At 32.9% G+C, this 14,466-nt stretch overlaps 2 protein-coding genes across 4 annotated transcripts; both read right to left on the bottom strand.

Moving 5' to 3' along the window:
- Window positions 1–7: 7 nt before the first annotated feature.
- Window positions 8–6,633, bottom strand: LOC125212829 (MLO-like protein 6). 3 transcript variants are annotated; one of them, XM_048113098.1, is made up of 14 exons: window positions 6,283–6,633; window positions 6,147–6,204; window positions 5,915–6,063; window positions 5,712–5,828; window positions 5,577–5,637; window positions 5,392–5,480; window positions 5,248–5,322; window positions 5,061–5,155; window positions 4,913–4,962; window positions 4,724–4,764; window positions 4,452–4,625; window positions 4,295–4,330; window positions 578–645; window positions 8–512 (listed from the first exon to the last, which is right to left on the bottom strand). In XM_048113098.1, the coding sequence occupies exons 1-14, from the start codon at window positions 6,415–6,417 to the stop codon at window positions 74–76; spliced, it is 1,587 nt and encodes a 528-aa protein (XP_047969055.1). In that variant the 5' UTR covers window positions 6,418–6,633; the 3' UTR covers window positions 8–73. The 3 variants fall into 3 exon arrangements, with proteins under 3 accessions (XP_047969055.1, XP_047969054.1, XP_047969053.1); XM_048113097.1 differs by lacking the exons at window positions 4,295–4,330; window positions 4,452–4,625; window positions 4,724–4,764; ... (7 more) ...; window positions 6,147–6,204; window positions 6,283–6,633 and adding exons at window positions 729–764; window positions 843–1,016; window positions 1,081–1,121; ... (7 more) ...; window positions 2,462–2,519; window positions 2,594–2,873; XM_048113096.1 differs by lacking the exons at window positions 8–512; window positions 578–645 and adding exons at window positions 3,407–4,004; window positions 4,107–4,174 and having other exon boundaries at window positions 6,283–6,615.
- A 2,463-nt stretch (window positions 6,634–9,096) lies between these two features.
- Window positions 9,097–12,868, bottom strand: LOC125212831 (MLO-like protein 6). Its single transcript, XM_048113099.1, has 15 exons — window positions 12,686–12,868; window positions 12,488–12,545; window positions 12,252–12,400; window positions 12,021–12,137; window positions 11,789–11,849; window positions 11,073–11,161; window positions 10,889–10,963; window positions 10,685–10,779; window positions 10,531–10,580; window positions 10,381–10,421; window positions 10,130–10,303; window positions 10,014–10,049; window positions 9,863–9,930; window positions 9,718–9,778; window positions 9,097–9,582 (listed from the first exon to the last, which is right to left on the bottom strand). Exons 1-15 carry the CDS (start codon window positions 12,806–12,808, stop codon window positions 9,205–9,207), a joined length of 1,575 nt encoding a protein of 524 aa, XP_047969056.1. The 5' UTR covers window positions 12,809–12,868; the 3' UTR covers window positions 9,097–9,204.
- Between the last annotated feature and the right edge of the window lie 1,598 nt (window positions 12,869–14,466).

Raw genomic sequence — 14,466 nt, 5'->3', positions numbered from 1 at the left:
CCTGTCATTAAGTTGAAATACTTTGAATATAGAAGGTAATTACTCATAGTGGAGTTTTACAATAAGGTATTTGTCAGCAAGAATCCTTTGTTCGAAAAGAGAATTCACTTGAACTAGTGTCAACTTCTCTAGGAGTAGGGTTTTCCACATCCCCTACTATCTCAGACAACCCATCTATTTTGTTCAAATCTTGAATGTTGTAGTGGCGGCTGGGGGAGGCTGATGCCCTCTCACCTCCCCGCCCTTCGCTGTCCAAGCCTGATGACCTCTTCCGGCTATGCCGCAGATAGGCTGGTGACATGCGCATTGGCGAGGTGGGCCTGCTGGAGAATGTGGTGGCAATGGCTGACGGCCGCCCTTCATTCACGTGCTTGTTGGCTGTTGCCTGCCAGCTGCGCAGAGCCAATACCACGTCATCACTAAAAATGACTGGCTTCATGTTTGATCCCATCTGAGTAACCAAGGCGTAGAGAGGGAGTGTCACATAACTGCAGAGCACCTGTATCACAACACTGCCAAAAACAACCACTTAACAAAATGCTTCTTTTTTCACCCATGAAATGAAAGAAACATATACCCCATCACGATTCGTATGATCATATCTTCAAGATGCTCATGGTAGCAAGATGGATATCCAAATTTAAGCTGAAAATAACAAAATATATAAATATGAACACAAACCATATTGGTTGAAATTAAATTAATGTTGGAGGTAAAGATGATCATACCCAACTCCAAGCAAAGAAAGCAAGCTGAAAAGCATTCTGCAAATAAAGAAATGATAAGGCTAGGTTGCATTACTCTGTTTTATCATGATGAAGAAATGAAGAAGACAAGTGTACCTCAAACAGAGCAAAGTGAATGAGGAAGAGGATGAAGCTGGGACGACGAAACCAGAAAAGATCGTCGTTGGGGTGGACTAGAGGACTGCCCCTCACCACATCTCCTTTGTCCAGAACCCTCGTTCCCATTTTTGTGATGATCACTTGCAATTTTGCTCCGACTAAAAGTACTATCTGAGAATGATTCTTCATGTTAGAGATGAGGTGTTTTAGGTTGGAAAAGAAGGTTTCTACTCACAATCAGAGGGATGAATGGCAGCCAAAAATCAGAGTACCAGCCTGTTTCCGGATGCATGAATAGCTTGATCAATTAGTGTTCAAGACGGATGAAATCCTCAGCTGATGGAAAGTTGTGAGTGAAAAGGGATGAGAGAAACTCACCATTGGTGTTGGTCAGGAGGAATAAAACAGCACAGAACCACAATGCAGGGCTGCATATCAACAATCAGTCTCACTTGCTACAAAAAGAAGGAAGACAAAGAATCATTATTATTTACCTGATTCCAACAATGACTTTGAAATCTTCTTCTAGTGCTTTGTTTATATATACTTGGAAATCGAATGTTGCCCCGATTTGAGGTGGTAAATGTTCCTGTATATCAGAAAAGGAATCAGTTTGTAGATTTTAAAAAACCATGTAAAAATATTTAGGTGCAATTACTAACTGATACAAAGCCATGTCTAAGTGTTAAGTAATCCACTTTTGCTACTGATGGGAAGAATTGCCTGAAGAAACACACCTGCATCATGTGCACACATTATACAAAATACATGGTGGTTACAACTATAATTAATAAAGAAGAAGAAGAATAGTAATGATAAAAAAAGTTACAATCCATAGAAGAAGAGATGAGCGGCTCCAAAATTGCAAATGTCTGCGTCCAAATGAAGTCTCCCTCGCAAATCTGAATCTCTCTGGATCTACTTACACCATATATATGTAGTTGAATAAATAATTAAATGCTGATAAAAAAGGAGTACTATTAATGTGGAATTACAGCATACTGACCGTGATAAAATTTATATTCATTTGTCTGTGTTTCATCCTCCCATGCTTTCCATTTCCCCATCTGCTTCAACAATTAATAATTCTATGAGTTTGTGTAAATAGACAAGTCAACTACTCATTCACTATTAATATACTAACCTAACCAATGTATAATTATTAATTAATAGTAATTGATAGTTACCTTTAGTTTTCCCAAGATGTAAGTGACAACACAATAGACTACATGAAAAAGTGCCAATACAAAGATGAAGATATGGAGCTGGTGAATTCCGTATGCTGAAACAAGTTGCACCTTGCCCTGCAAAACTTGTACATGTATCTTTTCTCTTGCATATCCACACAAATGGAGTAATTAACAATTTCGATACCTTTTCAAGACATGGATCATGATATTTCTTTTTACTATATACATCCTCCTTACAAGGGTGCCAAGAATCTCCAACTTTTTTCGGAACGCAAATATCTGAAAGAGCAGTCTCCTGCGTCATCGTCAGCAGCAACGATATGAACCCTAACAGCATAAGCTCTGCTCTTCCAACAAAAAAACAAACTTTATGAAAAAAAAAGATATACTTTCTCGATGAAACAAATATTATTGATACACATTTACCGGCTTTAATCTTCCCTAGAGCTTCATGTAACGCTACCTTCCTCTTTTTCTTCAACCACTGCATATTCAATCAAATTGAGGATTAGAATATTTCTAAATAGTGGACTATGGCTAATAAAATTGGTACGCTACCAATTCGGCATGATGGAGGATTTTTTCGATAACGATGGAGATAGCAACGATCACGAAGAAGAAGGCGGCCACCGCCCATGTTGGCGTTGCCGCCAACGTCTTCTCCTTAGGCAACTCACCAGCCATTTATGGATATGAGAAGTTCAGTATATTTATGGATTCAATAAATAAAGTGATATTTTAGAGTAATCACATGACTTTTGTTTGCTGTAATATTAATATGCATGGTTGTGGAACTACTTAATTCAGTTTATATATGGTTAGGTCGTCACTTAGGTGGCTTGTTAGCTGAGAAATATAAGAAATCTTCGTTGTTGTATTTCAATTTATAGACCTCAATCAGTAAAGGTTTCATTTTTTTTACAAAACTTAAAACTTAAAACGTTGAAATTGAAGAGATAAAGAAAAAACAAGGGTCAGTAGTTACTTTTGATGGGTGTTCTTTTTTCTACGTACTAATCTAACTCTACTTTTCAATATATTTCTAAATATGCCAATGTTTTCTCTATATATATTAATATCTCATCAATTATAAGAATAGTTTATTATCAATAAGACAAGAATGGCGTAGTATGATAATTATATATATTAATATACACAATCATAAAAATAAGAAACTTTGTAGAGTTGACTATAAGTAGCCTCAATAAAATAATTTTTTATTGATTAGTTGGTAGAGTAACAAAGCTATCATGTTACTGGTCCAATAATACTTTGACGTGTTGATTGCATGAAAGATCATTGAAATATCGTCGCCTCAAGAAGCTAAGAATTATAAATTTATAATAATAAATAATTTAATGCTTTTGGATATGACTGAGTATCAAGGATTACACTAAAAAGAGTATAGTTTTACATTTCTACAAGAAAGTTGAAAAAAATTGGTTCTTCTAGAAGACTAAAGAATATAAGAAAAAAAACATAACAATTTTACTTTGGAGCAATGGAATTATCATTTTTCCCAAAAGAAAAATGATTTGAGCTAATGTCTTCTTCTTGTTGGCCTATGTAGCCCAACTCTACAGAGGAAGGCTCTCCAACATCTCTCTCTATCTCAATAACTGAAGCTCGGGGTGATCGGTCATTTCTCTCACGATAGTTGTGGTGGGTGGGAGAGGCGTACGATCTCTCCCCGCCACCACGCAGGTCCTCAGTGGACTTTCTGTGGACATTCCGCAAGTAGGCAGGCGACATGCTACCGTGCAACGGAGAGGTAGGCACACCGGTCAATGGGGTGACTTTGACCGTGGGACGCCCTTCTTTTGCCGGTTTCTTGGCGGCCGCCTGCCAGCCACGCAGCCCTGATGCCACGTCGTCCCCGAAAATGACTGGCTTCATGCTTGATCCCATTTGAGTAACTAAGGCATAGAGGGGAAGTGTGACATAACTACACAAAACCTGAATCACAACACTGCCAAAATAAAACAAACACAACATTAGTAAATAGTACTAACATGCTTTTTTGAGGAATCAAGTCAATTTTTTCCGATTTGAAAACATAAGAAACAAATACCCCATCATGATTCGTATGAGCAATTCCTCAAGATTCTCATGGTAGCAAGATGGATATCCAAATTTAAGCTGAAAAAACAAAATCATGAACACAATTTACTTTTTTGTGAATAAATGCTGGAAATTTAATTAGCACAAACATTTTTATTGTTGATCAGTTTGAGACTTTGAGGCAAACTAACAACTTACCCAACTCCAAGCAAAGAGAGCAATCTGAAATGCATTCTGCAAAAGGATAAATCAAGAGACACATAAGTGCACAAAAAAGAGACATAAACATAAGTATATAAAAAAGAGGCCTAAGTAGATGAAATGATAAGGTTTGTTTGTTAGGAAGAAAGAATACCTCAAAAAGAACGAAATGAATGAGGGAGAGGATGAGACGAGGGCGATTAAACCAGAAAAGATCGTCGCTGGGATGAACCACAGGGCTGCCCATCACCACATCTCCTCTCTCAAGAATCCTTGTTCCCATTTTAGTGATGATCACTTGCAACTTTGCTCCTACTAATAGTATGATCTGAGAATTTCATCACTTGTACATGTTAGAGATTAGTTGTATTATCTCAAAATTTTAAATACTAGCAGATGGAATATGATGATAGGATTTTTACTCACAGCTAGGGGGATTAATGGTAGCCAAAAGTGGGAGTACCACCCTGTTTTAAGCAAACATGAACAACTGAATAAGTTTTTAAGTAATTAAATTTTTTATAATACTAGTACAATTTAGAATTATTCGGATTTCATGATCTGTTTCACTAAAATTCACAATATATGTATGTGTGCAAATAAATATTGAGTCACCATTGGTGTTTGTGAGGAGAAGCAGGACAGCACAGAACCATAATGCAGGGCTGCAAAAACATGAATCAGTTATGAATGCTGCAATAATTTAATTATAAATGATGCAATAAAAAAGAAGAGAATAAATTCTTTTATGTTTTTTGCAAACCTTATTCCAACAATGACTTTGAAATCGTCTTCAAGTGCTCTGTTTATGTATATCTGAAAATCGAATGAATCCTGGACTTGAGGGGGTAGATGTTCCTAAATTTCAACAATTTTAGTAATGTTATTGTTGGTGAAACACACTTACTACTTTATTAAGATGTTAGAGCTCATATATGAAAACAACTTACTGTTACAAAGCCATGCCTAAGAGTAAGGTAGTCCACTTTTGCTACTGATGGGAAGAACTGCCTGAAGAAACACACCTGCCCATCAAAACATAAATTAAAATACAAAAAATGCATACATATTTTGCTAGAAAATAAATGTCTTACAATCCATAGAAGAATAGGCGAGCGGCTCCAGAAATGCAAATGTCTACGACCAAACGATGTCTCTCTAGCAAATCTGAATCTATCTGGATCTACAATCAACAAACTCAAAATAAGTATACATATACTCAAGTAGTTATGCTAATTTATTTTCACAATGAAATTAATCTTTGAAAAATTGCACTCACCATTATAGTATTGGTACTCAACTGTCTTTGTTTCATCCTCCCATGCTTTCCACTGCCTCATCTGCAACAAAATAATTTTCGAGAAATTAAAAAACACTGCCACTATTTGTTCACTTAAAACTAAGTGTAAATTACCTTTAGTATTCCAAAGGCGTAAGTGACAATACAGTAGATAACATGAGCAAGTGCCAATACAAAAATGAAGATATGGAGTTGGTGTATCCCATATGCTGAAACCAGTTGTGCCTTGCCCTACAATACTTGTACGTGAGTAACTTACAAAATGGAGTATAAAGTAACAATAATTAAAAGATTGAATATAAATTAGCCAATTATACCTTTGCCAGGCAGGGATCATAGTATGTTTTATTGTATTTTTCATTACAAGGATGCCAAGAACTTGCAACAGTTTTGGGGACACAAATGTCAGAAAGACTTTCTTGTGTCACTGTTAGTAGCAACGATATGAACCCCAGCAGCATAAGCTCTAATTAAAACAAGATAAAAAATAATGTTTAATTAATTAATCATGTATTCAAAGAATCAAGTATTGAAATATTTGATGGTTACCTGCTTTAATCTTCTCTAGAGCTTCACATAAAGCTATCTTTCTCTTTTTCTTTAACCACTGCAATCAAATTAATCTAATAAGTCCATAATAAAATAAAAATATTAAGTTTAGGTGAAGTTGTTGTATTGTACGTACCAGTTCAGTATGATGAAGGAGTTGTTCGATGACGATGGAGATGGCAACCAACACAAAGCAAACAACGGCCACCGCCCATGTCGCTGTCGACTCCAATGACTTCTCCTTGGGCGGCGGCGGCAGTGGCGAAGCCATTTTTTCGGGTACGAGGAAAGGTTGTAGTGGACAACTATATATGTATTGCAACCAGCCAACAATACAAAAATAGAATTTATCTGGCCCTAGGGAATTTCAAAATCTTCGATCATGTATATATAGAGAGAGGAGAAAGATATAAATTTCACTTAGTTGATAAGTGTACATACTCAATTGGTGTGAATTTTCCAACTTACAATTTTGTCAGTTAATGAGTCAGAGATGAAGTATATGAACTTCATAGAAGATGAGATATAGTACTAATAACATGTGTTTGGACTATTGAATATTGAAAATTCAAATTTGTTTTTTGAAATTTCTTGCCATAAACATAAAGCTCAATGTTTATGTTTGGATAAGATAACACGTACAGCTTGGTGATAATTTTTATGTTTAATTAATGCGGAGTAGTGTTTTTATTTCGTTAATCATGGAATATTAATTGATGTGTTATCATGTAGATGCAGTGTACATAAATACATGCTGTCAAAATTTCGGCCGCGAAAGATTTGGGGTTATCGGAATTGCCAAAGAAGGTGAAAGGTGTCATCGTCACCCAACAATCTAAAAACGATGGCAATAATGAATTGACTCAAAATAGCTTGAAAAATGTGATTAAAACATTTATTAAAGTGGAATTCATTAATTTAATCACTAAATTTGTGGTGTCTGTGATTCAAATTTCATAAGTGAAAGTTCTGTTTTTAAATCTCGATGATAAATTTCGTCGAGATTCATTCATCATAAATTTGGACTCACAAAATAAACCATTCCCATTAACCTCAGTCCATTAAAATACCCATGGCTCATTTTTTTTTTTTAATTCTATATGTTCGCATGTCACATATATATGCTACCATATTTAATAAATAAGTCACACGTTCTACTAGTTCATTGAATTATGTTCTATTATAAAATTAATACTAGCTAGGATATACAAAAGAGATCTACTTTTACAAAAATTTTACATATATTCTAAGTCAAAGTAGAGCATATATTATCGAACGAATGAATAATCATTTTGAACATATATTATCGAACGAATGAATAATCATTTCCATTTAGTAGCATAGTTTTATTTATAAATTACGCTACATTAACTCAAACCAACATACTATCATTATTTTTGTACTCCGGTCTTAATTATTTGTACGTAACTAATTAGTAAGTACTTATTAGAATCATGAACTTTCTGTCTTTTTTTTTATATATATTTGCAATTCAAACACAAATTTATAGTAATTATTTGACTACATACTACTATCTTTATCATATCGATCTGTAATCTGTTTACGAGATTGGGGCATGTTATAACTTATACGTACCGATTTCATCACATTTTATCTATTAATAGTCGCGTTGAAATTTACTAAATTATTTGTGTTCCAATTATTTTGACGTGGTTAATAGCGGAGAAAAATCAAATTATACGAAACTATTCAACGTTTTACTTTGATTTCGACAATAAAAGTCCAGTCATCTTGACCGATTTCAGTTTTAAGATTTTTAGATGAATTTCCCTTTAAAAAATTTAAATAAATTATCACTATCTTGAACTTTCGAGTTGGATGGTTTTAAGTTTTAACAGTACATCACAAAATTCGTACTATATGAGATTTGGGCCTTTGGGGGCCCACGAACTTCAAATAAATTTAATTTTTATTATGTCTGTAACATTTGCGATATTTGGTGTTTGATACCCATTGGTGGGAAACAGGAAAACCCCAAATTTCCAAACAGAACCCTCTAATTAAGTTGATTTTAATTTAATTCTATAGTTTTAAGTTGAAAAATCACCGAAACTCGTTTTTATCATCACCACAATTTCCAAATCTTCAAAATTCTGTGGACTGAGTTTTATTTCATCCGGACAATTATGCCCTCCACTAATTTACTTTGAATTATACCACGATAGAATTCTCAACTTCATATTATTCGTACTTCAAAATCATAGCAAGATATCGGTGCCTTGTACAAGTAAACGAGTATTTTGCTCGAGGAAAATTCTTAATGAGGGAAAATTAATTATATTAATGTAAAATATTTTGAAGTTTAGTGTTAAAGATTATTCTCTGCAAGGCAAGTGCACACACATGAGAAACATGCATAAACATATACTTCCTCCATCCAATCTCAAATGATTAACTGCTTTTTAGTACGTGTTTAGGGAAAATGATAATAAACAGTTAAAGTGGAGAGAAAATAAAGTAGATGAGAGAATAATGTAGATACGACTATCTTCTATATTATTTTTTCTCTGGTTTAACTATTTATTATCATCTTCGCAAAACAACGGTCAAAAAGAAATTAATCACTTGAGCTGAGACAGAGGAAGTAGTAAAATTTGTGATTATAGTTGATGCATGATAAACATATACTAGTATAAAATTATGGTCCTAATTAATGCAATTATATTCAAACTAATTAATGAGGTGTTACATTGATCGAGTAATTATAATATTGCACTACAAATCTTCGTGGTTATATGATTAATTAACAATGATACTTCTCAATTTTTCCATAAACTTAAGTTGGATATTGAAATTGTTTGGATGAAATATATATATCACGCGATCGAGATACAAATTTTAATTGGTCCATTTTAAAATCTGTTTAATGCTTAATTATAACATGACATCACAATTGATGTATTCCAAATAAAAGAAATTCGAATGAAACTGAATCAAAATTTAAAACTTTATTAATTAGTAAAGTATCATCAATGAAAAAAAACACATGAAAAAAATGATCACTTATTTACTAATAAAGAAAAACAAAAAAGGAAAATCACGTTTGAGGGTCCTTGTTTCGAAAGGAAAAATCATTGTATGGAGGTCTGCTCCCTACACTAGGAGAAGGGGGATTTTCAACATCCCTCTCAGTCTCTATCTCAACAATTGAAGTTTCTGCATACTTAAAATCATGCCCATCATCCTGATCATGATCATGATCATGTCCCTCCTCATAATTAGACTTGTTGTATCCCTGCAGCAGATACAGAGGCGACGTGCTCCCGTGCAACGGTGAGGCCGGCCGGCTCGAGAAGGGCGTGCTGCTGCCCGATGCCCGCCCCTGCTTCACGTGCTTCTTGGCCGTCTGGTGCCATCCCCGCAGCGCTGTCGCTACGTTGTTGCTGAATATCACCGGCCTCATTTTCGACCCCATCTTCATTGTGATTTATTTCAAGTTAGATTATTTAATTCGAGTTTGGATCAGAAAATTATTTATTAAAGAAAAATTAATTTCACAAAAAAATCAGAAAAGTTCATGTATTTACAGGAAAATAAGCATTTATCGTACCTGATTCACCAAGGCGTAGAGAGGGAGAGTGACGTAGCTGCATAGGAACTGAATTATGGCACTACACAAAAAAAAAAAAAACAAGAATTAGGGTTTGGAAAATAATTAGAATTTAGTAGTAACAGAAAATATTGTTTCTATTTACCCCATTGAGATTCGTATGATTATATCTTCAATATTGTCGTGGTAGCACGACGGATACCCGAATTCGTACTGGAAAAAAAGAATGTTAATTAGTTATATATGTTGAAATGAACTTTGTTAGTACATATCATTTGCAGCAGATCTAGACTTACATAACTCCATGCTAAGAAGGCTATTTGAAAAGCATTCTGCCAATCACAGCAAATAGTAATTAGGTTTTGCTAAATCAATATTTTTCTTTTTTGATTTAGTAGAGGAAAAAAGTTACCAGAAAAAGAACAAAATGGATGAGGAAAAGCAAGAAACGGGGGCGACCAAACCAGAAAAGGTCGTCGCTGGGCTGAACAACTGGGCTGCCTTTGATCACATCTCCTCTATCTAGAACTCTCATTCCCATTTTTGTTATGATCACTTGCAATTTTGCTCCCACCAATAGTATAATCTATATATTCAAAAAAAAATGTTAGATATAAAATTTTCAGGCTTACACGGTGACGAGATTGGAAAGGATTCACTCACGATTAAAGGAATAAACGGTAGCCAGAAGTATGAGTACCACCCTGTTTAAGGAAACATGAACAATTGCATTAGTCTTAGTTAAATAGTTTGGTTTCACAAAAGTATTAGTAGTTTAGTCGTGATGAAGAAATTATTGTTTGTTGGACTCACCATTGGTGTTGGTGAGCAGGAACACAACAGCACAGAACCATATTACTGGGCTGCATTGCAAGAATTAGCTAGTTTTATTAATATCAAATGTTGCAAATAATGGGACTAGGATTTTTTACTTTTGTAGTAATAAAATGAAGAAAGTTAATCAAACCTTATTCCCACAATCACTTTGAAATCTTCTTCTAGTGATCTGTTTATATATTTCTGGAAATTGAATGACGCTTGGCTTTGAGGTGTTAGATGTTCCTGAAATTGTGACATATTTAATTTGTAGGTAATTAATTAATTATATATATTTGCAACTCATATGAGTGCTATTAAAAATTGGAATCTATTGCTGCAATGAATGACTTACTGTTATAAAACCATGTCTAAGTGTGAAGTAATCAACTTTTGCAACGGATCTGACGAATTGCCTGAAGAAACATACCTAAAATACAGATACAGATTATTATATTATAAGTCTCTATCTATTTATTTTAAAAGTTTAATGGAGAAGCAAAATTAATTAATTAAAAGTAAATGAGAAGTGTTATTACAATCCAGAGAAGAAGAGGCCAGCGGCTCCAGAAATTCAAATGTCGACGCCCAAACGATGTCTCCCTCGCAAATCTGAATCTTTCTGGATCTGCAAAACACAATTAGTCAACAAATTATTATTTTTTTTAATAAAAGTAAGAATTCGGTATATCAATCTAAATAAACAAACACACATGTATTTCATTGCTCAATTATTTGACTGCAATGATAATCATTAGATCATCCAGTTTTATTTATTTATTTATTTAATTGGGAATTTAGAAAGAAGCAATGTCATGAGTCTTGACTATTGACCTATTTAGTGGTTGTGATTTCTCCTTATAAAAAAATACTAATAATCAGAGTATATATATGGGTCGCTATTAACAAGTCTCCGATGAAACGTGTCGATTATTAATTATTGAACCAATATTCCATCTTATATGCCGACATCTTATTATAAGTATTTACCAAATTAAAATGTACAACTACAAATCTACAATGTTAGTAATCGTGGCGAAATTGATTTGTAATTATAATTATTGTATTGTTATTTGTTACACGGAAAATATGTCTTTCCTAACTAATAACTATCCATACATAGATCTAGATAAATAAATAAATAATGTGATGTTGTGTTTCACTTAAAAAGTTATACAAGAAAAAAAAATTAGTATGAGTAATTTGATAGGTACGTATGAACAAACGAATTAATAGCAATCAATTTGATACTGACCATTATAGTATTGGTACTCATCTGTCCTGGTCTCATCCTCCCATGATTTCCATTTCCTCATCTAATATAAAGGAAAAAAAATGGATTAATTTACGTTAATATACACATATCATGATTTAATGGATTTTTTGATAGATGCATAAGATGTTTATAATTAATGATTTTGAAGGTAATTATATTGAAATATTTAAGTAGGCCAAATTTATATTACAAAGTTTCAAAAGTAGATTACCTTAAGTTTTCCGAGGCCATAAGTGAGAATACAATAAACTATGTGACAAATTGCCAATACAAAGATGAAGATGTGGAGTTGGTGTATGCCATATGCTGAAACCAGCTGAATTTTTCCCTGAAATTAATGTAAAATGAACCAAACTCATCATAAATAGTGAAACGATAAACAAAGTATTTATAAATAATACCAAAATGTAGGAGATCATTTATATATAAATTAAATAATGACCTTTTTTATACATGGATCATAATATTTGCCACTATCTGTGTACTTGCAAGGATGCCAAGAATGTCCAACTTTTCTTGGAACACAAATATTTGAAAGAGGTTCTTGCAATACTGTCAGCAGCAATGATATGAACCCTAGCAACATAAGCTCTTTTTCACCAAAAAACAAAAGTGTTAGAAAAAGAAACAATCATTTATAAACATTTAAAATAATTTTAATATTGATTTAATTTGCACCTGCTTTAACTTTTTCAAGTGATTCACGTAGAGGTTCCTTTTTTCTTTTCTTTAACCACTGCAACATAAAAGGCACAATACGTTATAAGAGGCATATTAAAGTTAGTGTTTTTTTACATAGTAAATTAAATTATATACTCTAGTAAAGTCGAACTATTTACAAAAATAAAATAAAATGATCTATGAATATTACTATACCGATTCAGTATGATGAATGATTTGTTCAATGAGAATGGAGATAGCAACCAACACAAAGCAAACGACCGCGACCGCCCACGTTGGCGTCGCCTCCAACGTCTTCTCCTTAGGTAACTCGTCCATTTCTTCTCCGATTCAAGTAATAATTAAACAAACAAAAGATTTCTAGCAATATATGTAAGATTTTTGTCTGTGTAGTTTATTCTATTATTGGTTTGTGGTGTATATATATAGGATAAGAGTTACGTTTTTTGCAAGTTGCAAAAGCGTTGAATTTTTCCGCTTTCTGATTTTGTATAAGTCAAGAAAAAAATTTAATAGAAAGAGAGTGAAGTCGTTACTGGTGATTAAGAAATGATTAGACTTAGTCATAGTCTTAATTAATTGAGTTTGAACTTTTTTTTAATATAAAATATTCACTGATGTTATTTGTAGCCTAGGTATATTTTGTGTAAGATAAGATTGGTGGCGCGTCATCTACAGATACTATATTGACTTGTTTGTTATAAAAATGGAAGGAAAAGTTCAGAAATTTAAATCAAATAATGACACAAGAATATAATTTTTATTAAAATCATAATTAAATAACTCCTAAAATTTGGGCATAGATAGACCTTTCATATCCACACTATATTAGGGACCACTTCATTTGGAGTCTTGACCAGCGGACCAATTCAGATTTATATTATATTTAATTTTATTAAGTGTTTTACATCTCAAAGTTACCAATTCCATAAAGTTCTAAAATAGAAAATATGCACATTACATGGGATTAATGTGAAAATTAGTAGTACTATTTTTTTATAATTATTGAATTAAACATATAAAGTCAGTTTAATGAAAATGAATTCAATCAAGTGCATTCAAACAAAAAGTAAAATTTACACTTTTATGAAATTCGAATCGTATTGTGTTGCATAATTGCATTCATCCAGCAAAGAAGAATTGCATCCATGATAAATCTTTGAGATTAAATAATGATCAAAATAGATCTTAATTTATTTGAACATGTATATACGTATTTGTAGAACATTCTTTAAAATGATTATATATAAAAACTGTTGAATAGATATCGTGTGGTCTTTTCTCCGAAAAAGTTGGGTGAATAGGTCTTTGGGGGATTTTCTTGTATGATTGAATTAGTGTCGATGTGGTTGGAATTTCAGTTTCCATATCTGACTATATATTGAATCATGTGCTAAGATTAATTAAAGTCACTTTGATTAATTTGGTGTATTCGTGTAATCATTTGATTGATTATATAAAAAGTCAATTTAGAATAGTCGTATATATTTTTTTTTTTCTAACACATTTAATTACTCAGTGATTCACATTGATAATTCATCGAATTTGGAAATTTATTTCCTTTATCACAACAAATACAATAGGGATTGGTTCATGTATATAAAACTCATCTCGGAGTCTATGAACTAGGATCCAGCATATGATGACTTTGACAAAATTGATTTTCACACAAAATAATATTTTTTATTGAAAATAATTCCATTGTTGTATATATGATCATGTTTGTGTATGCGTAACGCAGCTTCTATAATGACATATGTATAGGGAGCATAATATAATAATTGCTCTTGTGTAATTTGTTGGTTGCCTTAGGCGTGTCGGTTAAGAATATTGGGATTTATGTTTAGAAACAAATCATAAGCCCCAGCATTTTTAATCTAATTAATGAGATCACCAATAATAAATTGAACCCCATTTTGTGTACGAACTGATTTCTTCTTGAATTATAATCGCCGTATGAAAATAAATTTGATGGA

The sequence above is a fragment of the Salvia hispanica genome, chromosome 3, assembly GCF_023119035.1.
Source record: "Salvia hispanica cultivar TCC Black 2014 chromosome 3, UniMelb_Shisp_WGS_1.0, whole genome shotgun sequence".
Lineage (NCBI taxonomy): Eukaryota > Viridiplantae > Streptophyta > Magnoliopsida > Lamiales > Lamiaceae > Salvia > Salvia hispanica.
The sequence above is the reverse complement of the archived record's forward strand: the minus strand, read 5'-3'. Positions and strand labels throughout refer to the sequence as shown.

Bases quoted from the DNA above. Each gene is read 5' to 3' on its own strand.
- LOC125212829 (XM_048113096.1), bottom strand. From the start codon at position 6,417: ATGGCTTCGCCACTGCCGCCGCCGCCCAAGGAGAAGTCATTGGAGTCG. The intron at 4,765-4,912 runs GTGACTCAATAT...TGCTTAAAACAG, and splicing joins TCTCCTCACAAACACCAATG to GGTGGTACTCCCACTTTTGG. The intron at 4,626-4,723 runs GTGAGTAAAAAT...TGAAATTCTCAG, and splicing joins TACCATTAATCCCCCTAGCT to ATCATACTATTAGTAGGAGC.
- LOC125212831 (XM_048113099.1), bottom strand. From the start codon at position 12,808: ATGGACGAGTTACCTAAGGAGAAGACGTTGGAGGCGACGCCAACGTGG. The intron at 10,964-11,072 runs GTAATAACACTT...TCTGTATTTTAG, and splicing joins GGCCTCTTCTTCTCTGGATT to GTATGTTTCTTCAGGCAATT. The intron at 10,780-10,888 runs GTAAGTCATTCA...TCACAATTTCAG, and splicing joins TTAGACATGGTTTTATAACA to GAACATCTAACACCTCAAAG.